Genomic DNA, 24,567 nt, shown 5'->3' with positions numbered 1-24,567 from the left:
CTCCCATCTCATATCTGGGGCTTCACAATCAGATGTAATGTAGATTCCAACTGAAATATACTATGGTGGTAACAGTGCCATCAGCAGAGCAAGATGGTTGTGGTTTTGAATCAGTGTCAAATCAGTCTTTTTTGTGTCTATGTGTGATTTACTGTTGAGCACTCCCCAAAGTAAATATACTGAATATACTCCAGTTACCTTGGACAGGATAAGAAAAAATTAATGGATGTACTACTAACCATTCACAAAACAATTTCATTCTCTTTTCCCAGCTCCATGCCTGCCCACCAACATAGAGGTCGAAGTTGACTGTAACTCTGATGGAGTTGCAGTGGCATCCTGGGACCCTCCATATGGCACAGCAAACATTTCCCTGACAGCCAGCGGAGGTCTTCAGGTGCATTGCCAAGCAGAGAACAACATTTGCAACGTGTCAGGTTTAAGCTGTGGTGAAACCTACAACGTGAGCCTCACTGCCAGCAATAACCATTGCGACGTCGCGTCACACATGCCCTCCAACTTCACCACACGTGGGTTTGCCCGAAATTCTAATTTCATGTGTCCAAAACTGATAACGATAACACATATATTTCACAGGACCGTGTCAACCTGAGCGTGTGGGTGTTCAGCTGCAGTGCGGCTCTGAAACTGCTGTCCTGTCCTGGGAGGAGAGGCCGGAGGTGGAACTTTACATGGGAACCGCTGTCCCTAGCTCAGGAGGAGAGGAGCATTTGTGTAACTCCACAGGTTCATCCTGCGTGTTCCCAGGCCTCTACTGTGGAGAGACGTACGACTTTACTGTCAAGGCACTGAGTCACGGCTGCTGTAGCCAAGTTAGCGACTCTGTGTACATTCAAACAGGTACAAAAAATGGGGCTGCACTACAATTACTACGGTGATGCCGATGCACTTTCAGTCCATTTTTGTGGGTGAACTTTTGGTATATTTTTGAAGCACGTTACAATAGATTTTATAATTTTATGTTCAGTGCACAAGTGAAGGATATTATTCATCGTATGTTATTTACCCCAATATAATGAGAGCCAATCAAAGCGTTTACCTTTGTATCGATATTCACGCTTAGTTTTGATTGGCATTGCAACAATGTGTTTGTAGTTTTAGTCATGTAGAACTACACTGCATCCTTAATGAGAGGTGGTTCTGATATTTGGGTTACCTTATTTACTTATAGAAAAATCTGAATTTAACAATGGTTTTCTTTTTCTTTAAACGGTTCTCCATAAATGATACAGGTGGCTTTTCTTATGCGATTATCTTTCAACACGGCTTCTCTCTTCCCTTATCTAAGAGCCTTGCCAGCCTGTGATAGTGTTGGCTCAGTCTCCCTGCCAGAGTGAGGAGCTGCAGCTCTCCTGGCATCCCGCAAGCGGTGTCATGTTTTACATCATCACGGCCACAGGACCCCTGGGCTATGTGGAGAACTACAATACGACGCAGACGAGCCTGACTGCTGCTGTACTGTGTGGACAGAACTACAGCGTCGTTGTGCAAGGAGAAGGCAGCGAGTGCAACAGTGATCCAAGCAGCCCGGCTTTTGTCAAAACATGTAAGATCTTACACCAGAATCCACATACAGTGGTAGCTTGACTTACAAGTGTCCCAACTTAACGAGTTTTTCAAATTACTTTCAGTTGTTGATTGAAGAAGACAAACAGTCAACCACACAAATACAAAATGAAAATACTCGCAAGGAGCTGCTGTAGGCCACAACTCACGCTCAAACGCTCATACAGAAATAACCAAGCACACCACACATCCAAAACACACGGCTACGACAGCACATACAAGAATTGCACTTCATAGAAACTGTTTCTTTATTTACATTCTCTTTATGATTTTTATACAACACAGCGGCTTTTTTCTTCATTAAATACGTCACAAAAAAACTGTGTGCAAATGTGTCCAAACGATCGCACTGGACAAGCTAATGTGATTTAATACAAAAGTTCCATCGAAACGACCAAAAATGCCTCTTCTGACGGCAGTAAAAGTGTTCATTGTTATATTTTGTAAGACCAAAATCTTAAAAACTGCCCTTTTATTTCATCTCTTTCCATTGTTATGTTGCACTTCATGTGGTTGTGTTCACATATCCGTCTTCCATCCACAGCTCCATGCATCCCTCATCACGTGATAACCGATGAGCAGTGTGAGGCGAACACAGTCTCTGTTACTTGGTGGGCCAGTGACGGCGCCGAAAAGTACGCCGCAGAAGCTGTTGGTCTTGATGGGCACAGCCACTGGTGTTACAGCAACCACACTAACTGCACCTGGGACGACCTGCACTGTGGGGAGGAGTACACTGTACTGGTGAGGGCGGAGGATGAATATTGCACAAGTCTGCCCGGCAACAGCTCCGTCATCTACATGGGTATTTACATTGAGAATGAACAGCATTTGATACATTCCTTGTTTCCCTTCGGGTTTAAAGGGTTGCCACAACGAGTCATCCTCTTCCATTTAGACCTGTCCTCTGCATCTTCTGCTCGAACTCCAGCTATCTGAATGTCTTTTCTCCGTCACCACATCCATAAATTTCCCACTCTCTTTACTCTCTACTCTCACTGCAGATCACACTGTCATGTCCAAATGTCATACACAGAGACTCCTGTCTGACCTCCTCTACGGTATTTATAAAAATAACTGCAATGATTTTTGTTTTTACCAGATCCATGTTCGCCCCAGAATGTCCGTGCCTCTGTGGATTGTGAGCTGAATGTTGTTTCGTTAAGCTGGGACGCCAGCAACGGAACAACGTTGTACATGGTCTCATTTGAGACGGGAGGCCAAATTGTTACGCTTAGCACCAATGACACCGAAGCCCACTTGTCGGACCTTAACTGCGGCGGAAACTACAGCCTCACAGTGACGCCTCACAGCCGTTACTGTATGGGCATGGCCAGTGTTCCAGCTTCAATCCAGACATGTAGGTCAAATGCAACTGATATCTGTCGTACTCACCAGAAGCTGTGAGGTTAGCTCAGATTATGTCTTGTCTCTAAAGGGCCGTGCCCACCTGAGGGGGTCTACGCTATGCATGACTGCCTTTCTGGTACTGCCATGGTCATGTGGCAACCCGGCAATGGGACTGACCACTATGCGGCAACCATGGACTCTGACAGCGGGATCTCCCAAATCTGCATGTCATACTCTGGCGAATGCAACGTGTCTGGACTGACCTGCGGACAAAACTTCTCAGTGTCCATCATAGTGTCCAACCAGCAGTGTAACGTCACTGCTGTAGCTCATCACAGTGTGCAGTCAGGTGAGGACAAGAAAAAAAAAAAAAGTCAATCAGTCAATCAACTCAAAATGGGGGCCATGGTATGAATACCTTTGCAGATGCTCGAGGTTTTTAATAGCCATTCAGCGGAGCAAAAACATAAACCTATGGCAAAAACTCTCCTTAACTTCCGCTAACAATCCAGGCTAAACTTAACTCCTCCCAGAAATCCAAAGATTTTAGTCTCTTAGTCGAAATGCATCACATTAACGTACATCTTTGAAGCCAATTAGTACTTTTCAATTAGCCAGGGCTTCAGCGTCATCTTGCGGTGTTTCAGGAATAGTACAAAAAAGATGAATTGGTGACTTTGTGAATAGTAAACTGCAAATAGGCGGGGTGATTATATAATACTTTCACATTCTCTTATTTCTTATTCTTTTTTTTCCTGTCACCCCCCATTCAGTGCCGTGTATTCCCACTAACGTCGCCGTGGTGATGGACTGCGCCAATAACTCTGCTGCTGTGTCCTGGTCTGCCAGCGATGGTGCGACACAATACTTGGTGACAGCCTCCTGTTACCATGGCAACATCAGCCACCAGACCTCTGACCTCAACTGTACTCTGGATGAGCTCATGTGTGGTAGCCGATACTCCGTTCAAGTGGTGGCAATGGATGACAGCTGCTCCAGTGTTACCAGTCAAGTTTTGGTATTTGACTCAGGTGAGGGGCTTATGCAAAGACCATCATGCTATGCACAGATAGCATCGTTAGCAGGTTGTCGCATTCCAATTTTTAACGTCTCAACCAAATTTAAATGTGAGAGCTCACCCATGATGAGGAAAAAAACGGCAAGGGTGTGCCTCGGCCATTTTACGAACACATTGATGGAAAAAGCCATATCTCCTTGAACACACCTAGCGATAATCATGCAGGTTACTCGTTCAGTGAGACCCACGAACCAGGCCTTAACTGACTTTCGTAGTATCCATCCATCCATTTTCTTTACCGCTTATCCTCAATAGCGTCGCAGGCTGCTGGAGCCTATCCCAGCTATCTTCGGGCGGGAGGCGGGGTACACCCTGAACTGGTCGCCAGCCAATCGCAGGGCACATAGAAAAAAACAACCATTCTCACTCACATTCACAACTACGGGCAATTTAGAGTCCTCAATTAACCTACCACGCATGTTTATGGGATGTGGGAGGAAACCGGAGTCCCCGGAGAAAACCCACCCAGGCACGTGGACAACATGCAAACTCCACAGAGGCGGGGCTGGGTTTTGAACCCCGGTCCCCTGAACTGTGAGGCAGATGTGCTAACCAGTCTCCACCATGCCGGCACTTTCGTAATAAGCATGTGGAAAGTTTCAAATGCTGCCCAATTATCGGTAGCCTGTGTGTACCGGGTACCCAACTTAACTCTTTGAAAAATGGAAACATTAATCATACACAGTCAAAAGATTTATTTACACTAAAGTATGTACATAAATACAACAATTATTTGAGCAAAGTTATAACAAAGTATAGAGTCTAGGTCTGTTCATTTCCAAAAGGATATGTTACATTTCAGTGATATACAGGTAAGACAGTGTGACATATCACATTAGCATGACACCACAGAAATTAATACATTTTGAGGGAACCCACGTTTCTGAGTTCTGTTTCACAATGATGTACTTTTTGTTTTACTCACACATGTAACAGTAAAAAGCAAAACACGTAAATGATCGAAATACGCGCATGCGCATTGTATATGTGCTTGCCAAGGTGAGTGAAACTAGCTGCTAAATCCGTATTCAACTGGAGCAAAAATATTTTTGAATAAAAAAATATAATGTCAGTGTTATCAATACATACTCAAAAGATCATTCAGCACATGAAGGTTTGTTACACACCTAAAAAGGGGAAAATAATAATCACTTCATGATTGGCAGTCTGAGCCAAAGCAGCTTTTCTGACCTCTGCAGGCAAGTAACATTAAGCATTTTACCTGACATAAAGCATTTTAAACCTTTCCCAATCTTAGTTGAAGTCACATGAATTGTAATTTATACATTAAGGTGATTTTACAGTAACACCTAATTTACTGTACATTCTCTCTTTTGTTTCTAATGAATTGTATGTTGTTTTATTGTGCTATTTTTATGAACTGATTTGACCTTTTTCACGTCTTACCAACTGTATATTAAGTGTCTTGCTTTTTCTTGCTTGCACTCAATCTATTTTAATTCCACAGAGAGATTAAGCCATGTCTATTTTCCCAGCCCCATGCCCACCCCAGAATGTGACCACCCAGCTCAGCTGCATGTCCAACAACTTGACGGTTTATTGGGACTCCGTCGGGTACGCTGACTACTTTTTGGTGCGGGTAAGCGAGGACAACGGAGGAGGCGGGGGTGAGACCTTTAACACCACCAGCAAGGAGAGTTCTACCAGTTACCTGAACTGTGGGAGTAGCTACTCCGTCCAAGTCACAGCAGTCAAAGGAGATTGCCTGACCCAGTCCGTTCAGAACCACAGCATCCTGTCAGGTATGAAAACCTCAAAACCATTAAATCAATCCTTCCCGTGCTCTGCCAAAGATGGCAAAAGTCCTCATAAATACATCCACAAAGGTTGAAAAAATAGTGTAGAGCCTATTATGACAAAGTAAGAAGTAGAAACTACAGCTGTCGCTTTTCAAAATCAGTCAGTAAAATTAAAATGTCAGAAAAATGAATGCTCGAGTAAAGCACAAATACCTGAAAATCTACTGAAGTACAGTATTTGTACTTCTTTACTTCCCTACACTTCCCTTTAAGATCAAACCACTTGTGGTCTCTCCAGCTCCCTGCCAGCCTCAGGGCATCCAAGGCAGCCTTGACTGCGTGACCAATTCGGCCTGGATCTCATGGAACCCTGCCCTGGGTGCCGACTGCTACACCGTGTCAGCGGTCGGGCAAGACTACAGCATGGCCAACTGCACCACCTGGACCAACACCACCTGTGAGGTGGAGGACCTGGCCTGTGGCGTTCTTTACAACTTTAGTGTGACTGCCAAGAACAGCCAGTGTGACAGTTATCCCAGCACCGGCGTTGACTTACAAACAGGTAATTGCCAACTCCTGAAAAATGCTCGGATTTCACAGTGGTACCTTCAAAGTCATGACAGACCTTAGCTCCTACACTTCAACCATTTTTCCCCCTGGAAAATGTCTTAAAAGCCACACAAAAAGCTTGCAAGACTTTAGCTTCAGGTTTTCATGAGGGTTGTTATGACAGTGAAAACCATATGTACTGTATGTATATTTACAAGTTTTAATCACTTAATAACATTACATCTACTCTACACGTGCCCCTGCATTTGATGGTTATTATAAATCATTTTGAAACAAATTTAATTTGAAGTCAGAAGTCTTGGTAAATAATGGCAAGCAAACATTTTATCCTACTAAGTTAAGAAGGGATTTGATGAAAACAAATGTATGTAAAACCGGTTAAAGTGAAGAAAAATTCTGTCTTACAATCAAATTTGGGCTACGTTGCCGGACCACCGTCATAAAAGGAGCACCCCCTGCCTAGTCATTCACCTCTCTTTTACTTCTATGGAAGAATGTTTTTATGATCTTTTTTTTTAGCCACAACACTACATGTACACTTCTGTTGCATTTTCTTTTTAAATAAATCATTATTTTTTAGGTTGTTTTGTAAGATGGGGTTAAAATGATGTTGAAGTGTTTTGGGATCCTAATTTGTGGTATATTTATGGTTTAAACTAATAATATAGGCAGTTATAAATACTGTATTTCTCATGGGGGGGTGGGGGTCATTAATTTGTGGTTCTTATGTTTAGGGCTTGGTCTCTATTGCCTGTTAATAACAGCTCCCCTTCACTTACTATATTGACTTTGCAGGTGACAAATATTTAGGCCATGTGAACGGTATCCATGAAGTCAATGTGTCCCTTCCCCAGCCCCCTGCTCTCTCTCTGGCATCACGGCCATCCCTGAATGCCACGACGCTTCCATCCTCGTCCTCTGGGAGCTGGCGGAGGGCGGCGAGGGAAACACCGTGTACACCGCCACGGCCGAGGCCAGTGACCACACGTATTTGTCCTGCAATGGCACGGGCACCAACTGCACCCTGCGCGGGGCCCGGTGCGACCTCCACTACACCGTCATCGTTGCCGCTTCATCGGACCAGTGCAGCAGTTTGAGAAGTCCACCTCATAAAATAAGCATGGGTAGATGGGTCGTTTGGTTTTGTTGATGATTTTTGACATGATTGGTTAAATGTTGTGCTTGATGTGTTACATATTAGACAAGAGAAACTTCTTACAGTACCAATCTTCTTCTCAGAGCCGTGTTCCCCTAGAGAGGTAAATGTCAGCGCCTCATGTGAGGACCACAGCGCCTTGGTGTCATGGACCTCTTCCCCGGTGGCCACGACCTACCATGTTGTCGCAAAGGCGGCGGACGGACACACGCACACCTGTGTTGGCTCCTACACTAACTGTAGCTTGTCTGGGCTGCACTGTGATGAGGAGTACGCAGTGCAAGTGACAGCCAGCCATAAAAATTGCACCAGCGAGGCCAGTCACAATGTTACCTTCAGCACAGGTATGTATCCTGTAATTTTTTTGGTGGCACTTTTGTATGGAAAAGAAGGCGTGTTATCAACCACTTAGGTCGAAAACTACAGTACTATTCTGCCTTGACATTGTTGTGTTTATGAACAAAACCACAATGGCAACTAAGAACACGTTACATTTACTCCATTACGTTTACTCAAGTAACATTTTGGATACATTTTACTTGTCAGAGTAGTTTTAATGAAGCATACTTTTTACTTTTGCTCAGTATTTATGTTAAGAAGAAACGGTACTTTTACTCAGGTACAATGATCTACATGCCACTCACTACTTTCATTTATCAATAATGCGTGCGCGATCTATTTTCAGACTTTCGTTTTTTACTTCTGCATCGGGCGCCGTTGCGCCAATCCACCATGATTCCCACAGTGATGTTTGACCCAAGTGCACCAATCAAAGAACACAAGAAAGTCACATGTCCGCACACAAAGTCTTAGACCAGTTAAAACAGAACATCTCTTTTGCAGTCGTGACCTGGCCAAGAACGCAGCAAGTTAAACATCAAGTCCAAGTCAATCACATTCACATTTATTTCAGTTGTCAAAAATCTTTTATACCACAAAAAAGCTGGCATTTGAACAGGGGTGTGTATACTTTTTATATCCACTGCAGCTGTGTTCCTGTTTTTGTAATCTGCCTGGTGAGCCTACAGTATTGTGCCGTTTAACAAGTAGAAACAATATAGTATAAGACCATTTCTTGGAGCTGAATTTGCCATAATTTGTTATTTTACAAAGATTTTATTTTATAAAGATTGTATTCATTATTTTTTAGATGAAGTGATATTGTTCAGCAATATCTGAATTTGCACATCCATATTTAATTTTATTATTTTTATTTTATTTGACATTCATGCTCCGATTGAAAAAATAAATCAAAAGTTACGCACTAGTTACTCAGTACTTTCTTACTCTTACTCAAGTAATTATTTGGAGGCCTTCTTTTTACTTTTACTTAAGTCATATTATTCTAAAAGTAACAATATTTGGCTTCCCTACCCACCTTTGCAACTAACAGTTTGTGGTTCATTCTCGATGTTGTGCAGGTCCCTGTCAGCCTGAAGGTCTGTCGGTGACCTTCCACTGCAGTAATCAGTCTGCAGTGCTCGCATGGACCCCCGGTAATCACGCTGTGGACTACTACGGCTGTGCTCAGGCATGGAGCGGAGATATGCTCTACTGTCACAGCACCTATCACGCCTGTACCATTCCCAATCTGGACTGTGGGACGCTTTACAACTTCACCGTCCAGGCCTCAGACGGCACGTGCAACAGCTCCTTCAGTGAGCCGGTGCAGAGAGGAGCAGGTAGCTACTCTATTCCATGTACACAGTATGTTCCGGGTCAGGAATACAGGTACATCACACTAAATTAGAATAGGGTCAGTTAGGTAGTTATAGATGATATAGACATGCACTACACACACTCAGAGTGAAATATTTCATGTATTTTTTTAAAGATATATACATGTATGTATAATTCTGATTATTATAGCTTATGAAATGAAAACCCAAACTTCACCATCTCTAGAAACTACAATATTATGTGACAAACAATCAAGAAACAATGAAAATGTTTTTGTCAAAATTAGGCAGGAATTTGCCCTCTGAAAAGTATTTCATGAAAGTATGAGTACTGAAATAAATTGGCTTTTCGACCATGTTCTAATTTATTGAGATGTACCTGTATCCTCATAGTTATTGTCTATATCAGATCATGAACTACAGATGTGTTACAAAAGCCCGTCTGACAGTAAAAAAAAAAAAACATGGACGACTAATATTTAATCAATGTTTTACAGAAAAGGGAATGCCAATTTTGGCATGTGGTGGAAACACAAACAGTTCTCAGGACTGCTCTCTCTTGAGCATTATTACCACTGTCCCATTACAAGTACACACATTTATGCCATGCACAGTCTCACAGCTTCACGATTCCTGCTATTGCCACCATTTCCCTTGATTTAAATCACTGGTCATTCTAAAATCCTCAAATTTAGTAGACATGGGTCATATTTGATCTGGAACAGCCTCTGTGTATACACACTTTGTAGCACTTGTACAAAAGAATGACATTTTAAAATACATTCATTTTGTGTATATTAAGTAGCTTTATGAAAAGTTATCACTTTTCAGGGTGAAAGAATGACATTTAAGATGTTTTTTTTATTTCTGTCAAGTTAATGTAAAAATTAGTGAAATTTGACCGGAATGGCATGGAAGGGTAAATATGTTTAGCCAGTCAAGTGAAAATGGTTGCTAAAGGAAGTTCACGCCATCTTTTTTTCAGCTCCATGTCCTCCAGACGGTGTTGAGGTGCAGCCTATGATGATCTACATGGCGATCCAGACATTGCGATTCACCTGGACAGACATAAGCTGCGCGGAGACGCAGTACTTGCTGAGGTTAACGGGGAACCTGCTGGGAGACAACCAGGCCCAGTTTGAGGTGTCCTCCTATTGGACAAACAGGACCTCATTTGAAATCCCGCTTCCCTGCGGTTCTTACTATGTTGCCACAGTGCAGAGCAGGAACACGGCTGGACTCAGCAACCAGTCTGTGCCTCTTAATGATACAACAGGTAGAAGAACACTTTGACATCTATGTGCCCTTACACTTAGTGGACACTTGATTAGGTACACTGCAATCAGTGGAATCCAATACACAGCAGTTTAAATAAACGTACAACAACAATAACGTACAACGACTTATTGATTTAACCATCAGGCCAGTTTTACTGCCGCTTCCTTTTTTTCCCCCCTTTTGTTTTTTTTTTTTTGTATGCTTGTACTCGATAGTTGTTAACTAACATCAGTTCTTGCCATTAGTATAAAATATCAATTCATTATTTCTTTAACCCTTCAAATTCCAGAAGTTTTATGTTTTAAAGGATGAAGGCATCTTTTACAGAATAAAAGGCACAACAGGACCAGAATAAAGTTGTATTTTTGAAAGTCACTGGCTAATCTGTGACTTTCTCCCCTTTTTAACTGTAAAAACAACTTCATTCATGTAAAATTATGACTTTTTCACATAGGATTGCAACTTTTTTTCTTGGTTATTTTTATGATCTTTTTTCTTCTGAAAAAGTATATTTATTTTCATAACATTCCAACTTTTTCTCCCAAAAAAAATTACTAATTTTATTATCTTAGTACTGTAATTGCCATTTTTAACTTAGCATTAGGGTTAACTGTGACAATATCAATCAAAAATACCAATGTCATTCAGGTAATAAAATTCGGCAAAAGTTGAATGAAGGCAACTGCACTCCTCTTGAATTTTCATGTGTTCATCCTTCTTTTCCGAAAACGTTCAAAAGTGACTTTGGCAACTTTGATATTACATAGGCTAATGTTTTGTTATCATAACAGTATGAAAAAATGGGCAATTCTTCAATCCCAATGGAATTTAGCGGTACACATGGTAGTCATACTGTATTTAATTCATGTTAGGATTATGAGAGGGTCCTTGGAAAAATATCTCCCCTTCAAAAACTTTGAGAACCCCTGCGCAGGTGTACCTAATGTAGTGTCTGATGAAATATATAATGGTAGACAAAATTGAAAGACTCACATCTGATTCCTATGCCCTCAGCTCCTTGTCAGCCGTCCATGGTGCAATACAGTAGCAACAGCTCAGCCGCCAGAGTTTCCTGGAGTTCTTCAGCGTTTGCCACCACTTACACCGTGTACAAGCAGAATATCTCACTCGGCTCCCGACTGTGCACCACCACAGGCCTGTCCTGCTTTCTGCTCATCAACATTTTGTCTTCAGACCTGCTGATTACCGCCAGCAACGCGGCCGGAGAAAGCCAAGGATCGACCGTCACGGCTGGTAGGAGATGGAAAAACAGTGTCCAGTATTTCAACAATTCAGTTTTCAGATTCTCACCCAACCTTCTCTTTAGTGGGGCCACATGAAGTCAGAAAAAGGGACCTCAGTGAGCGTGGTAAGTTGCATGCTTAAACAGTGGTTGGGAATCACTGCACTTCATGCATACACACACTTACGGGTCACTCTATTTGATAATGATTAAATTAGGTATTCATTTAATTAATAATAATAAATGTTTATTATTGTTGTTGGAGTTTGCAGTGGTGTAGAACTACATTACATCATATCAAGAGGTGTTCCTAATTATTTGGTTGCCTAATTTAATTTTTATAAATGTGGCCAGCGAGTATAAATCAAGATAATAAGGCAAGCTTATGGATGGTATGTTTTATGTAAAATATGGTATTCTTAAACTGTGTAATGAACATGTCCAATCTTGTAGTTTTAAAATAGAACAAAACAGACCAATACAATTTAATAATAATAATGAATGATAATGGATGAATGTATAAAATAGTTTTGCAAAGAAATGTAATTTACAATGGGGGTTAAACGTCGGCCATGCAATTGACTGGTGATCAGTCCAGGTTGTACCACATCACTAGCTGGGATAGGGTTCCAGTCCCCCATGACCCATATACATAAGGACAAGTGCTGTAGAAAATTGCTGGATAAAAATTATTTTGCATGCACCTTTTGCACATTTTGCACTTCATATTTTAGAGCTGATTGGAGAATTTACACATGGAATGTTTGAAGTAAAACAGCTTCAGGTATGCCAGATTTATGTTGGTCACAGGCCACAACGTAGATTTGGTTTCCCAAAACGATGACTCTCCATGTAACTTGTGTGACCAGGGATAGCTTGAAATGATGTAAAAGCAATGTAAATGGGCCGCTTCTTCCCCAAAAACATTTTTTTGGAAAAAAAGAATCATATAAAAATTATCCCTGCAATTGAATGTTATATATATTGTAAACATAGAATTGAATTTGAGGAACTTTCAGCTGATTTTTAAAATGAGCCACTGAGGACAAGAGTGAAAAATATTGTTTGCAAAAATATTTTTATGGCTGCAATAAAATCTGAGGGATTCATGTCTTGGTCATTTATATGGAAATGATTACTTCTTATGGATACTTGTTTGTCCAGAAATTGTGTTTGTCTCTGACTTTGTCTTTTTGCCAAATACAATGACTTTGGATCATATTGTTTGTACTTACCTACAACCAAGGTACTGTCTTCATCCTCAGTTTCTTAAATTGGATCCGGTCAGTATCGTCTTGCGTGGAAAAAAAGAAACAGACTCAGATTAGACCAAAAAATAATAATAAGTTTAGTGCAGTAGCGGTCTAAGTCCAAACATCCATCAAATCATTAAAGACTGTAAATAACCTTCGCTTATACTAACATGTGGATTCCTACCATGCTAAATCACTGTGACCATCTTGTAAATGGGAGTTGGCACATTACTGATGAATCAGGAAAAGTGCTGAGTGCAATAAAAGGCTGTCCCCTACATGTCAAAATTGGAACCAAACCTGGATTTGGACCAGTATCCATCTGAAAGATGCCTTTTCTCTATTCCTTTCTGTAGTTAACAATGACGGGGGTATGGAGTTAGCCCACTGTAGTTCTCAGTGGCTCAAATACAAATGTCTTTTCCTTGACCACACTCAGGAGGTCTTTCGGCTCCCGTGTTGAACATCACACGGGCCACATCGACGGTCGTCGTGGCCGAGTGGGCCCACGATGACGCCGCGACCGAATACAAGCTGCTGATCATGCAGCAGCAGGGCGGCTCGGAGTCCCCCCAGGAGGAACTGACGGTGCTCGGGCAACGCGTCATCCTCACCGATCTCAGCCCAGACTCTGCTTACTGCCTCACAGTGTCTGCCAGGAACGGCACTGATGTCGGACCAGAATCGGAACCTGTGTGTTTGGAAACAGGACAAACCAGATAGCCAATTATTATTCATAACACCATATTTCCACACACAAGCCTGATCATAATCTGACAAACCAAATCACACGACAATCCATACATTTATCTTTTTTTTTTTTTTTTTTTTACTTTGTACACTATATGGGCAAAAGTATTGTAACACAATCACTCAAAAAATACTCTAAAAATTCCTATATCGTGATTAGAGTTGTAGGTAATGATGATTCCGAATGCAGCAACAGCCTTTGGAATCATTCATCATTCCCTACTCTCGAAACATTTTTAAATATCATTCATCTGTATTATAGCAGACCACATACAACCCCAATTCCAATGAAGTTGGGACGTTGTGTTAAACATAAATAAAAACAGAACACAATGATTTACAAATCATGTTCAACCTATATTTAACCTACACACTACAAAGACAAGATATTTAATGTTCAAACTGCTAAACTTGATTATTTTTAGCAAATAATCATTAACTTAGAATTTTATGGCTGCAACACGCTCCAAAAAAGCTGGAACTGGGTCATGTTTACCACTGTGTTTACATCACCTTTTCTTTTAACGACATTCAATAAACATTTGGGAACTGAGTACACTAATTGTTGAAGCTTTGTAGGTGGAATTCTTTCCCATTCTTGCTTGATGTACAGCTTCAGCTGTTCAACACTCGGGGTCTCCGTTGTTGTATTTTGCGCTTCATAATGCGCCACACATTTTCAATGGGAGGCAGGTCTGGAGTGCAGGCAGGCCAGTCTAGTACCCGCATTCTTTTACTATGAAGCCATGCTGTGCAGAATATGCCACGCCATTGTAACACGTGCAGAATGTGGTTTGGCATTATCTTGCTGAAATAAGCAGGGGCGTCCATGTAAAAGACCTTGCTTGGATGGCAGCATATGTTTCTCCAAAACCTGTATGTACCTTTCAGCATTAATTGTGCCTTCACAGATGTGTAAGTTACCCATGCCATTGGCACTAACACAGCACCATACCATTACAGATGCTGGCTTTTGAACTTTGCATCCATAACAGTCCGGATGGTTCTTTTCCTCTTTGGCCCGGAGGACACGACGTCCGCAATTTCCAAAAACAATTTCAAATGTAGACTCGTCGGACCACAGAACACTTTTCCACCTTGCATCAGTCCATCTTAGATGAGCTCGGGCCCAGATAAGCTGGCGGCGTTCCGGGGTCTTGTTGATAAATGGCTTTTGCTTTGCATAGTAGATTTTCAAGTTGCACTTCTGGATGTAGCGTCGAACTGTATTTACTGACATTGGTTTTCTGAAGTGTTCCTGAGCCCATGTGCTGATATCCTTTACACATTGATGTCGGTTTTTGATGCAGTGTCGCCTGAGGGAATCGAAGGTCACGGGCATTCAATGTTGGTTTTCGCCCTTGCCGCTTACATGCAGTGATTTCTCCAGATTCTCTAAACCTTTTGATGATATTATGGACCGTAGATGATGAAATCCCTAAATTCCTTGCAATTGTACATTGAGGAACATTGTCCTTAAACTGTTTGACTATTTTCTCACGCACTTGTTCACAGAGGTGAACCTCGCCCCATCTTTGCTTGTGAATGACTGAGCAATTCAGGGAAGCTCCTTTTATACCCAATCATGGCACCCACCTGTTCCCAATTAGCCTGTTCACCTGTGGGATGTACCAAACAGGTGTTTGATGAGCATTCCTCAACTTTCTCAGTCTTTTTTGCCACCTGTCCCAGCTTTTTTGGAATGTGTTGCAGTCATAAAATTAAGTTAATGATTATTTGCTAAAAACAATAACGTTTATCAGTTTGAACATTAAATATCTTGTCTTTGTAGTGTATTCAATTAAATATAGGTTGAACATGATTTGCAAATCATTGTATTCTGTTTTTATTTATGTTTAACACAACATCCCAACTTCATTGGAATTGGGGTTGTAGTTCACACGCACACACACACAAAATCCTATCTAGTGATTAGAGAGTAAGGAGTGAGTGAATGAATAATGAAGTAAAATCATCATTTTTGTTTTCACTCATGTAGGCAGCAGTTACACTGGAATTTTGCTGATCCGTGCATGTTGCACACACACTAACCCCGCCCACCACGCCGAACGTTTTGCCAAATATTTTGTGATGTTTAACAGAAACCAATACTAGCACTAGTTTGCCTTCCATGATGGTGCTTTCGTCACTTGAAAATGACAGTTCATCAAGTCATGGGCAGGTAAACTCAGTGTGGGGGCAGGATTTTGTAAATTTGCCACTGTTCTATCAAAGTTCAGTGGAATTTCACAACACAGTCACAATTTTAGAAACAGGCAATTTGGCTGTGTAATTTCACATTTTGATTGGTGACCCAAAAATTTACATACAAGAAATTGTAAATTTTCAATGTCACCTTCAATAACTTTGGTCCATATTGTGTATATATATAAAACTCACATCCTGTTAGGGTACAGGTTGCAACAATCTGTCTGTTTTATAGAAATGTGCACTGTTACGTCTTATTGGATAAAGTTTCACACTGTGGGGAATCTGGCTATTCACCTTTATATTAGTCCAAAAAGGTAATACATCAGGAATTGTTAATATCTACAGTTTCATCTAAATGTATATTGACAAAATAGAGTATTTTCAGAATGTTCTAATAAAACCAAGAAAGCTTTTTCTATTGCTATTCATTACCACATCCTTTCTTTACATTTCTTCCAGGCAACAACAAGATTCTTATTATTCATAAAAGTGTTTTATTAGAAAACAAAATGCAACAACCCAGACACATGACAAGCAGGGGTCTCAATGTGGGGTCAGTTGATTGAACCCTTTACGAACTCTATTTGAAGGGATAAAACATTCTCCGGTGGTCTACAGACAATCAGGGACAAAATCGCTTTCCTCCTCCTTGAAGTAAACTGAGGCATTATTGACTTTTAATTTTTTTTAAATCAAGCTATGCGGCTAAACATGGTAGCATTTTGCTAAGCCTGACTGTTCCCACATGAATGAAGGCAAATCCTGCCACTGATGTGTAGACAAGTCTCTGAAACATTAGATATATACAAAAATCATATTTTCCAGGGGCCAAAACAACGAACCGTACAAAATTAAAATGCCCCTTTTCCAATGTCAAGTGAAGACTAACGATGCCCTACTAGGATGTGAAAAAGGCAAAAAAAGAAGTAAAGACGATTCCAGGTGACATTTGGTCTGTGAGAGAAGTGGATAAGGAAGAAAGAGAAAAAAAAAAAAAAAAAAAAAAAAAAAAACAGAGGCGTTTACTCCATTTACTCAACGCTGGGACTCCTTCGTCGGTCGCCGTGTTTGCTGTGGTCGTTGCTGGCCTCTCTCTGGTGATGGCTCCTCTCTCTGCTGCCACTGCGTTTGTGCGAGCGCTGTTCTCCGTCTCGTTCCTTCTCCCTGCTGTGGCTGCCCTCCCGCTTCCTGCTCTTCTCATCACCGCCACTCTTGTGTCGCCTCTCCCGGCTCCGACTCCGGCTCGACTTCTTGGCCTTGCGCTCGTCTCTGTGCCTCTCCCTGTCATCTTTGTGTCTCCTGTCGTCGCTTTCCCCTTTGTTCTTCTTCTCCTCCCGGGACCTGTCCCTCTCCGTGGGCCGCTCTCTGTAGTGGTCCCGCTCCTTCCGCTTGTTCCTGTCATCACCTCCGTCTCGCTCCTTGTCTTTGCGCTCGCTCCTTTTGTCCCGGCTGCCGCTGCGGCTTCTTCGGCGCTCGCGCCGATCTTGGTGGTTTCGTTCGGCGCTGCGGGATCGTCTCCTTTCCCTGTCCGCCCGGTCCCTATCGCGTTCCCTGGCGTCCCTCTCCTTCCTTTGACGTTCCCGCTCCCTCTCCAGCTCGCGGTCGTAGCTGGGGCCGTGGCGGTCTCGGTCGCGGTGGTGACTCTGGCTTCTCGACCGCTTCGGAGAGCGTCTGGGGCTCGGCGTCCGCCTGGGGCTCCTGGGAAGACTGCCACCATTATTAACAATAAAATAATTCACTGATTTTTGTACTTAAGTATGTATCAGAGTAGGGCTGCAGCTATCAAATAATTTCGATTTTATTATGCAACGATTCATTAATAAGATAAACACTAATTAAACAATGTCCATCTGAGGTGCAGATGTCTACTTGGGGTTGCCATCCTCATGTAGCACACGATGATTTCTGTGACTGAGTCTTCAGATTTTTGGTCGTCAATGCTAAGGTGATGATAATCGAGTCGACGATTAATTGATGATATATTTTGTTGTTGTTGTGTGCGCTTTTGCCTTCAAACAAGCTCACTCACTTTCCCCGCCATCCTCGGTGACGCTCATCCAATCACATTCAGATACTTTTATGGCCTCGCAGACAGTTGGAACGTGTAAAACTCTTCATGTACCACACAACTGCAGTTGCTACAGTACATAATAGTAGTAAATACGTTTTCCCCACATTACAATAGGTAATGCTTTGCGATAATTTATTGTAGCAAACCTGCAGTTGTGTTTAATAATATTTGACTATTTGTGAGACTATGAAGGTGTCTGTGATTGGTGATTGCATGAGTGATTCTGGAGTGGGGCTCGTAGGAGGAGGAGCAAGAGGATTGTGAGCATGTGTATGCGGGACAAAAGCTGACAGTTGAGAGAAATGCTAGTGAATGTTTTCTTTGGTAACAATAAGTTTATTTTAACAATAAAGAAGTTACTGATCGACCTCCACTTGTCTTCGTTTCATCGTCTAAGCAGACACTACAGTGTAATGCGTGTCTTTTCACAGTTACAGAAGGGCATTTTGGATATGGGCATATATATGTGCTTTTGTTATATTTGAGGATATACTTGCATATTTTTGGAAGTGACCTAATTTTTAGTGAAATATTTCCACGTTTGAGGCACCGCTGCTAATTTGCTGCGTTGACCCTACACCTGTCGATTTCAGCGAGGCGTCCGTTTTGTTAATATCAAAACACGTGATTGTCGAATAATCGGCTTAAGTTATAATCTTCACTGCGTAGTGGTATCGATGTGTCGACTAGTCAGGTCAAGTCTTAGCAGCGACCCGCGTTGAATGACGGAAGTTGCAAAAAAATAAAGACAAAATAAAATCTTAAGTAATGGTCTCAAATTAATTGATAAAATAGACTGATCACTCAGCCTGAATTTGAAGTGCAGAAAATAGTTACTACTGCAAAGTTGGAAACTGGTTCCTACGTTACCTGGAGCGACGGCGTTCCCCTTGTCGCCCCTGTTCTTCATAGGCCTCCTCTTCCTCCTGCGGCTCCTTCTGAGGCACCTTACGAGGCCTGCTCTTCATCTGCTGGTCGATGCTCTTCTGCACGGGCACGGGGATGCGGGGGAACAGAGTGGAGAACCACTCCAACTTGGTGAGGAAGGAGCGCAGCATCTCGCCGACGGTCATCACACAGCCTCCGCCCGCCTTCACGTCCAGCTCCTGGAATCAAATGGCGGCGGGGAGCCGACAGTACGTTCTTTAACACATCAGCAGGCACATCGTTTCATTGTTGCATCAACTCAAAAGGCAATATGTGATGGCCATGTACTGAGCCTTCACCTCTGTTCATCTAGCTTAATCTCTCTAGTCAAATGTGTCTGCCTTTACTTTTACCACTTAGGAGAAAAAGGTGAAAGTATCACACATAGTTTGGCTCATCTAAGCTCTCAGACATCTGTACTCACACGGTGAGCTTTGGTGATGGTAAAAAGTTAACAGATTAGTGACACCCCATCTTCCTCGCCACCAAGTGGTTTCGTCTACTTTTGAATTGCGGGTAGGTGAGGTGAGTAATCGGACTACATTGAGCTCTGTCCTCACTGTGCTAAAATGAGGAAGAAAGTAACATGAGCTGCCTCTTCCTTCACCCCTCTTCAGCATAATGGGAGTGTTGTAGAGTTTGTGACGAGACAACAGGCTACAGTGGAAGCACAGATGTGAGCGGGGGGAGGCAAGCGCGCCCTCCCGCTTGAAATGATCGTTGACTTTGTAAGGTAGAGAACAGCCGCTTTGCACTCACACACGCAAACCAACAGTGCTGAGATACACTATCCAATTCACCTGCAGCACAATGGGCATCTAAAGAAAAAAACAGGGGAATTAACCAGTTGTGTAGGATTAGGAATATTAGAGATATATGAATATTTCAATAAAATAGAATGCAGAACAGCAAAGGAGGCCTGGTTGCACACCTGGAATCAAACACATTCACCAACCACAACATTAGGCACAGCTGAACAATTTCATGACATCCAATAGAAGAGTCGTATCAAAAATACGGTCTCTAAAAAGACAATGCTTACTTCTGACACGTGATTTTCTTTCACGGCTTATAATTGTATTTTTAGTTTCAAGTGGTGTAAAACAGCAACACATACAGACAATATGGCTGCTATCTAATCTATCAGCTACCGAATAGCCAATCAACTAATTGGATAAAAATGTACTTTGCATTATGAAATAACAGAATATGCATGTGAGGTGCAGCTATTATTGTTGCCCGCTTGGGGTCGCCAACCTCACGTTCCACACTATAATATCTGTGACTTTAAAAATATCACGCAGCCCTAGAGTACTGATATATTGTCTGTCCACGTGTTGCTGCACCAGTTGTTTGAACCGTTGCTTAAAGGGTTATAGCACCGCAACATAAAAGCTATTTACCGTTAGCTTTAAGATAGCACACTCCAAAGGCTGTGTGGTTGTTTTAAATTATTATTAGTATTAATCAGTTTATTACACAAGGTGTCATTTGCTTATTTGTTTTAGTTTGACAGTAAATTTCAGCTGGGAGTGGCAATAAAGAGCTTGAGGTCTCTTTCTTTTTTTGAAGCATTGTTCACTATTTTCCACTATTGTGAAATTAGTTGAATTCACTGCTGCCACGTCAAAACAGAATGGATAGTACATAAATAAATTAAAGAGCCAAACAAATGTTGCCATCTCAAAAACCTTGTAAGTCGGGTCACCGCTGTATTGTAATTCATTGAGACGCACCTGTAAAGGGCCCAAGCAAATATATGAGGAAATTGTTGATACAGTGATTATATTGGATCTCATCAGATTGTGCAGCTACACCCAGTCTATCTATATGATTGGTTTCAATGTGTGCATCAATACAATTGCCAATTATAGAAAGGTCTTTTGTGCAACTAGTCCTGGTCAAATCTTGTCAAAAGCATATGGACATGCCTTAAAAAATACACATGACTAGTAAAAGATGTACTCTGCATCATTTAAGGTACTTACCCTGACAACAACCAGCAGCGTGGCAGTGAGCAAGTAACCTAGCTACACAGGTTTAGAGGACAAAACTGCGGGTAATTAAGCCAAATGAAGGCAAAGGTGAAAAATCAGCTATGCACATCACAGCGGGAGAATGGGGTGCTGGTCAGTTTCAATGCATGGATTGCATGTATTTAAATGGAGAGAAATAGAAACATGGAAGTATTACCAGGCATGACATACCTCCTCATCATCCATGAAGCCGTCATACCAGTCTATTAAATCGGCCGGGGGCTGTGTGTATCTAAAGATTCAAGAGAAAAATGTCAACAGCAGGATGTCAAGTATTTGTGTTAAGTGTACCACAAATGACTACGAGAATCATACCTTATGTACATGAAGCCAAGTGCTCGGATGTAGGGCGAGTCCGTGTGCGTGATGAGGCCCATCAGTTGTTTGCGTGTCAGCTTGAGTGTAAACAGTTTATATAGTAGACAGAAGGCTGTTGACACAATGCCTCCGGTACCAACTCCACGAACCTAGATGGGATCAAGTCAAGAACATCTATAGACTGGCACACTCTCACATACACTACCGTTCAAAAGTTTGCATTCACTTAGAAATGTTACCTTGGAAAATGTTTTTTTTCCCAATGAAGATCAAATTTACATTAATCAGAAATACAGTGGTGCCTTGACTTAAGAGTTAAGTTTGTTCTGTGACTGCACTCTCACCTTAAAAACACCTTTCCCCATTGAAATGAATGAAAGGCCATTAATCTGCACCCCCAACATAATTTTTTAATATTTTTTTTAATAAGACAGATAATACTCTACAGTATTGCACTTTGCAAAAAACATACAGTAATAACAATCAAATTGATTTTATAGAACAAAAAAAGTTTGTGCATCATGATTTTTTGCTTTAATGCAATGAACATTGTGCTGCTCCTTCTGGTGCGTGCGCCTTGCCGACCAGGGGCAGTATAATACATAAAAATAAGTTGTCCGTAAAAAGTTGTTTTCACAGAGCATAAAAAATATACACTTGTGAGCATTGTTATAATGTCTGTCTACATGTGTCGTCGCTACACCATTTCTGTCAAAATACTTGCTGATTAAAGGTTTATAACTACCGCTACATTGAAAGTAGTGTCACTAGTCTATCTATGGCATTTTACATTGTGTGTTAGTGTTAAGGTGCTGGATTTCCTTAAGACAAAAGGTTTGCTTTTTGTTTTCATCCACAATGTGTAATTCTCTTTGTTTTATGTTTAGTTTTACAATAAACTTCAACAAGGAGAGGCACCAAACAGCTCAAAGCAAGCACTTGACTTATTATTGGAAGAAATGTTCACTATCTGTCAAACATCTGCTTGATGTGAAGTTTTCTTCCTTCATCTAATGCTCATAACTCAAATTTTTGCTTGTAACTAAAAAAAAAAGGCCAAGTGGTGGCTCTTATCTCAAAAAAGTCAGGTCACTCGTAAGTCGAGGTACCACTGTACAGTCTTCATGACATTGTTAAAGTAGTCCTCGATGAAGGCATTTCTTATTGGCCCCCAATACTAATACTACTACTACTATACACATACTAATCTGAATGGTAGTGTATGTAATACAATAACTGAAGTGGGTATCACGGGAAGTCTATTCAACTTAGTAATACCATCCTATAATGTCAGTAAGGCTAGGAGGGACTACAGAAGGGTTAAGGATGGGGAAAAGAAAAAGCACGTACTTCTCACTTACCCCTCCGCACATTCCAGTCTGACCTGCAGTCTTTCTGCTTCCTTTCTCCCATGGCTCAACGTGAGTCACCTGCATGGGACACAATGATCAAGTTCGTGCCAATAAGGCCCAAAATTTCGTGCATTCATTCTGATACTCGTATAGGCTATTTCAAAGACAATTTTACTTTTTAAAAGTAAACAATTAATACAAAGTCATGCCAAGAAAGCCTAAAATTCAAGTATGTAAAGAAATGCTGGTGAAGTGGTGGCCATTTTTATTCTGCAACTGGACTGGCTGAGCCGTCTAAAAAACAAAACAAAACAAAAAAAGTTTAAAAAAATCACTTTTCATTGACTGATATTCCTTGGGATTCACTGTCAAAAATATAGTTGTAAAATCACATTTTTAATTATTTAAAATGGGTTGACACCTGTAACATTTTTTATTTTACATTTTACCAAAAAAATAAATTTCAAGGCACAAAAACCATTTGACACATTGATGTGATGCTATTTAATTTAGCAGACTTATTGTTTGATATTTGAATGATAGTTGTGTAACCTTTCGACAAAAAAATAAAAAATAAAATTATTTTTTGTTTTTAAACTGACCAACTTGTTCATGTATCATACAGTGAATGACTCATTCGGTCACTGTCACCTGCAAATATACTCAAGCGTATCACAGGCGTATGTTTGGGGTTATCTTGGAATGGCCCCAAATGCAGCTATGGCTCATAATGCTCTATTAACTAACATCTTTGGATGTGGCAATTCTATTTAAGAATTTTTCTTGCTAACCCAAATAATACTTCGAATTATTATCATGGTCAACCTAGTTAGGGAAGGTCACGAAAGGCTACTTAATTACCATTTTTTTTTTAAAGAAAAGTGTGAATTGATATAAAATTGTAATTCCCTTATTGCTACAGATATCTCAATTTTGAGATCATTTTAAATGGTTTTCTAAGCCCTTCCCAGCAGAACAATTTTCTTTTAAATTGCAGCAACTTTAAATTGTGCTCGTACAAAATTATCTTAAAATATGATACCACTGTAGGCTATATTGGAGTCAATTCGATCATTTATATTTAAATAAAGAATAGTACACAATGGCGGAAACAAGGCACCAAATTTCGTTTAAATACTGATACCAGTGTAGGCTATTTTTCAGTCAAAGCCATCCTTTTAAAGTTATAAATATAATTAGAACATGTATTGCCTTGCTATTTCGAGTTACTTACAGCATTTAAGACTACAAATCTGATTGTATTTAAAATGTGGGTGCTCTACGACAGCATACTGAGGCTAATTTATTAGAAGTCAGCTTCAAGCGTTAGCATTATACCCAAGTAGTGTAATTTTGGCACGTTGTGTTTTTAAGAATGGTGAACACGTATGTGAAGTATTTTAAATATATATAACACAATAAATATACAGCTGACTCGCAAATACTTCTTCTGAGCTACTCGAAGCGTCGTAGCAGTTAGCCACACGCTATTCTAGCCTGGCGAGCTGCGCTTAGGCCCAACGTTACCTTGAAATAGATTTCGTCCACCACTTCGTGGTACGTCTTAAGCTCATACAGTTGAACTTTGAAATAGGGAGAGGACAAAACATTGGTCAGAATCATTGGGTTGAGGTTCATAGTCTTCTCGTTGCCCCACAGGGGCAGTACGTTGCCATGTTTTCCGGACGCAGGCTTGCTCACGGCCTGGTTTCCGAGGTTAGCCATGGTGGCTAAATCCCGCGACGCCGAGCTTTTCAAGTACGGTTGGCCTCCTTCCAGCTACAAATCCATCGGTGTTGCTTCCGTCGAATCCTGATTGTTCCCAGTTTGATGTGCTATCGGTGCAAAATGGGTGGCGAATCGACGATAACAACTTCCCGCCGTCGTCGTTGTTGTCACGAAAGTGCTGCCGATGATACCGCGAAGAGGAACCGGAACTGGATGCTCG

At 41.3% G+C, this 24,567-nt stretch overlaps 2 protein-coding genes across 4 annotated transcripts in view; one reads left to right on the top strand and one right to left on the bottom strand.

Moving 5' to 3' along the window:
• The window catches only part of LOC133488520 (uncharacterized), a 28,929-nt gene extending 12,694 nt beyond the window's left edge, over positions 1–16,235 (top strand). Inside the window, exons 18-33 of the mRNA XM_061796463.1 lie at positions 273–530; positions 598–861; positions 1,310–1,567; positions 2,132–2,392; positions 2,690–2,947; positions 3,026–3,286; positions 3,711–3,968; positions 5,512–5,778; positions 6,074–6,337; positions 7,200–7,469; positions 7,585–7,845; positions 8,923–9,183; positions 10,166–10,456; positions 11,473–11,712; positions 11,786–11,827; positions 13,394–16,235. Of these exons, the coding sequence (XP_061652447.1) occupies positions 273–530; positions 598–861; positions 1,310–1,567; positions 2,132–2,392; positions 2,690–2,947; positions 3,026–3,286; positions 3,711–3,968; positions 5,512–5,778; positions 6,074–6,337; positions 7,200–7,469; positions 7,585–7,845; positions 8,923–9,183; positions 10,166–10,456; positions 11,473–11,712; positions 11,786–11,827; positions 13,394–13,677 (3,998 nt within the window). The 3' untranslated portion in view covers positions 13,678–16,235. The remainder of the gene's footprint in view (positions 1–272; positions 531–597; positions 862–1,309; positions 1,568–2,131; positions 2,393–2,689; positions 2,948–3,025; positions 3,287–3,710; positions 3,969–5,511; positions 5,779–6,073; positions 6,338–7,199; positions 7,470–7,584; positions 7,846–8,922; positions 9,184–10,165; positions 10,457–11,472; positions 11,713–11,785; positions 11,828–13,393) is intronic.
• Positions 16,236–16,386: 151 nt separating this feature from the next.
• On the bottom strand, positions 16,387–24,553 carry prpf38b (pre-mRNA processing factor 38B). Of its 3 annotated transcripts, XM_061796470.1 has the most exons (7): positions 24,321–24,551; positions 24,147–24,202; positions 22,629–22,697; positions 21,265–21,416; positions 21,121–21,181; positions 18,857–19,092; positions 16,387–17,622 (listed from the first exon to the last, which is right to left on the bottom strand). In XM_061796470.1, exons 3-7 carry the CDS (start codon positions 22,638–22,640, stop codon positions 16,947–16,949), a joined length of 1,137 nt encoding a protein of 378 aa, XP_061652454.1. In that variant the 5' UTR covers positions 22,641–22,697; positions 24,147–24,202; positions 24,321–24,551; the 3' UTR covers positions 16,387–16,946. The 3 variants fall into 3 exon arrangements, with proteins under 3 accessions (XP_061652454.1, XP_061652450.1, XP_061652451.1); XM_061796466.1 differs by having other exon boundaries at positions 24,147–24,553; XM_061796467.1 differs by having other exon boundaries at positions 16,387–17,613; positions 24,147–24,551.
• Positions 24,554–24,567: the final 14 nt, after the last annotated feature.

This window comes from Phyllopteryx taeniolatus, chromosome 14 (assembly GCF_024500385.1).
Source record: "Phyllopteryx taeniolatus isolate TA_2022b chromosome 14, UOR_Ptae_1.2, whole genome shotgun sequence".
Lineage (NCBI taxonomy): Eukaryota > Metazoa > Chordata > Actinopteri > Syngnathiformes > Syngnathidae > Phyllopteryx > Phyllopteryx taeniolatus.
The sequence above is the reverse complement of the archived record's forward strand: the minus strand, read 5'-3'. Positions and strand labels throughout refer to the sequence as shown.

Coding starts and splice junctions, on each gene's coding strand:
- prpf38b (XM_061796466.1), bottom strand. CDS start 24,344: ATGGCTAACCTCGGAAACCAGGCCGTGAGCAAGCCTGCGTCCGGAAAA. Junction 21,182..21,264: donor CTTGGCTTCATGTACATAAG/GTATGATTCTCG, acceptor TTGAATCTTTAG/ATACACACAGCCCCCGGCCG. Junction 17,623..18,856: donor GGGGAACGCCGTCGCTCCAG/GTAACGTAGGAA, acceptor TAATGGTGGCAG/TCTTCCCAGGAGCCCCAGGC.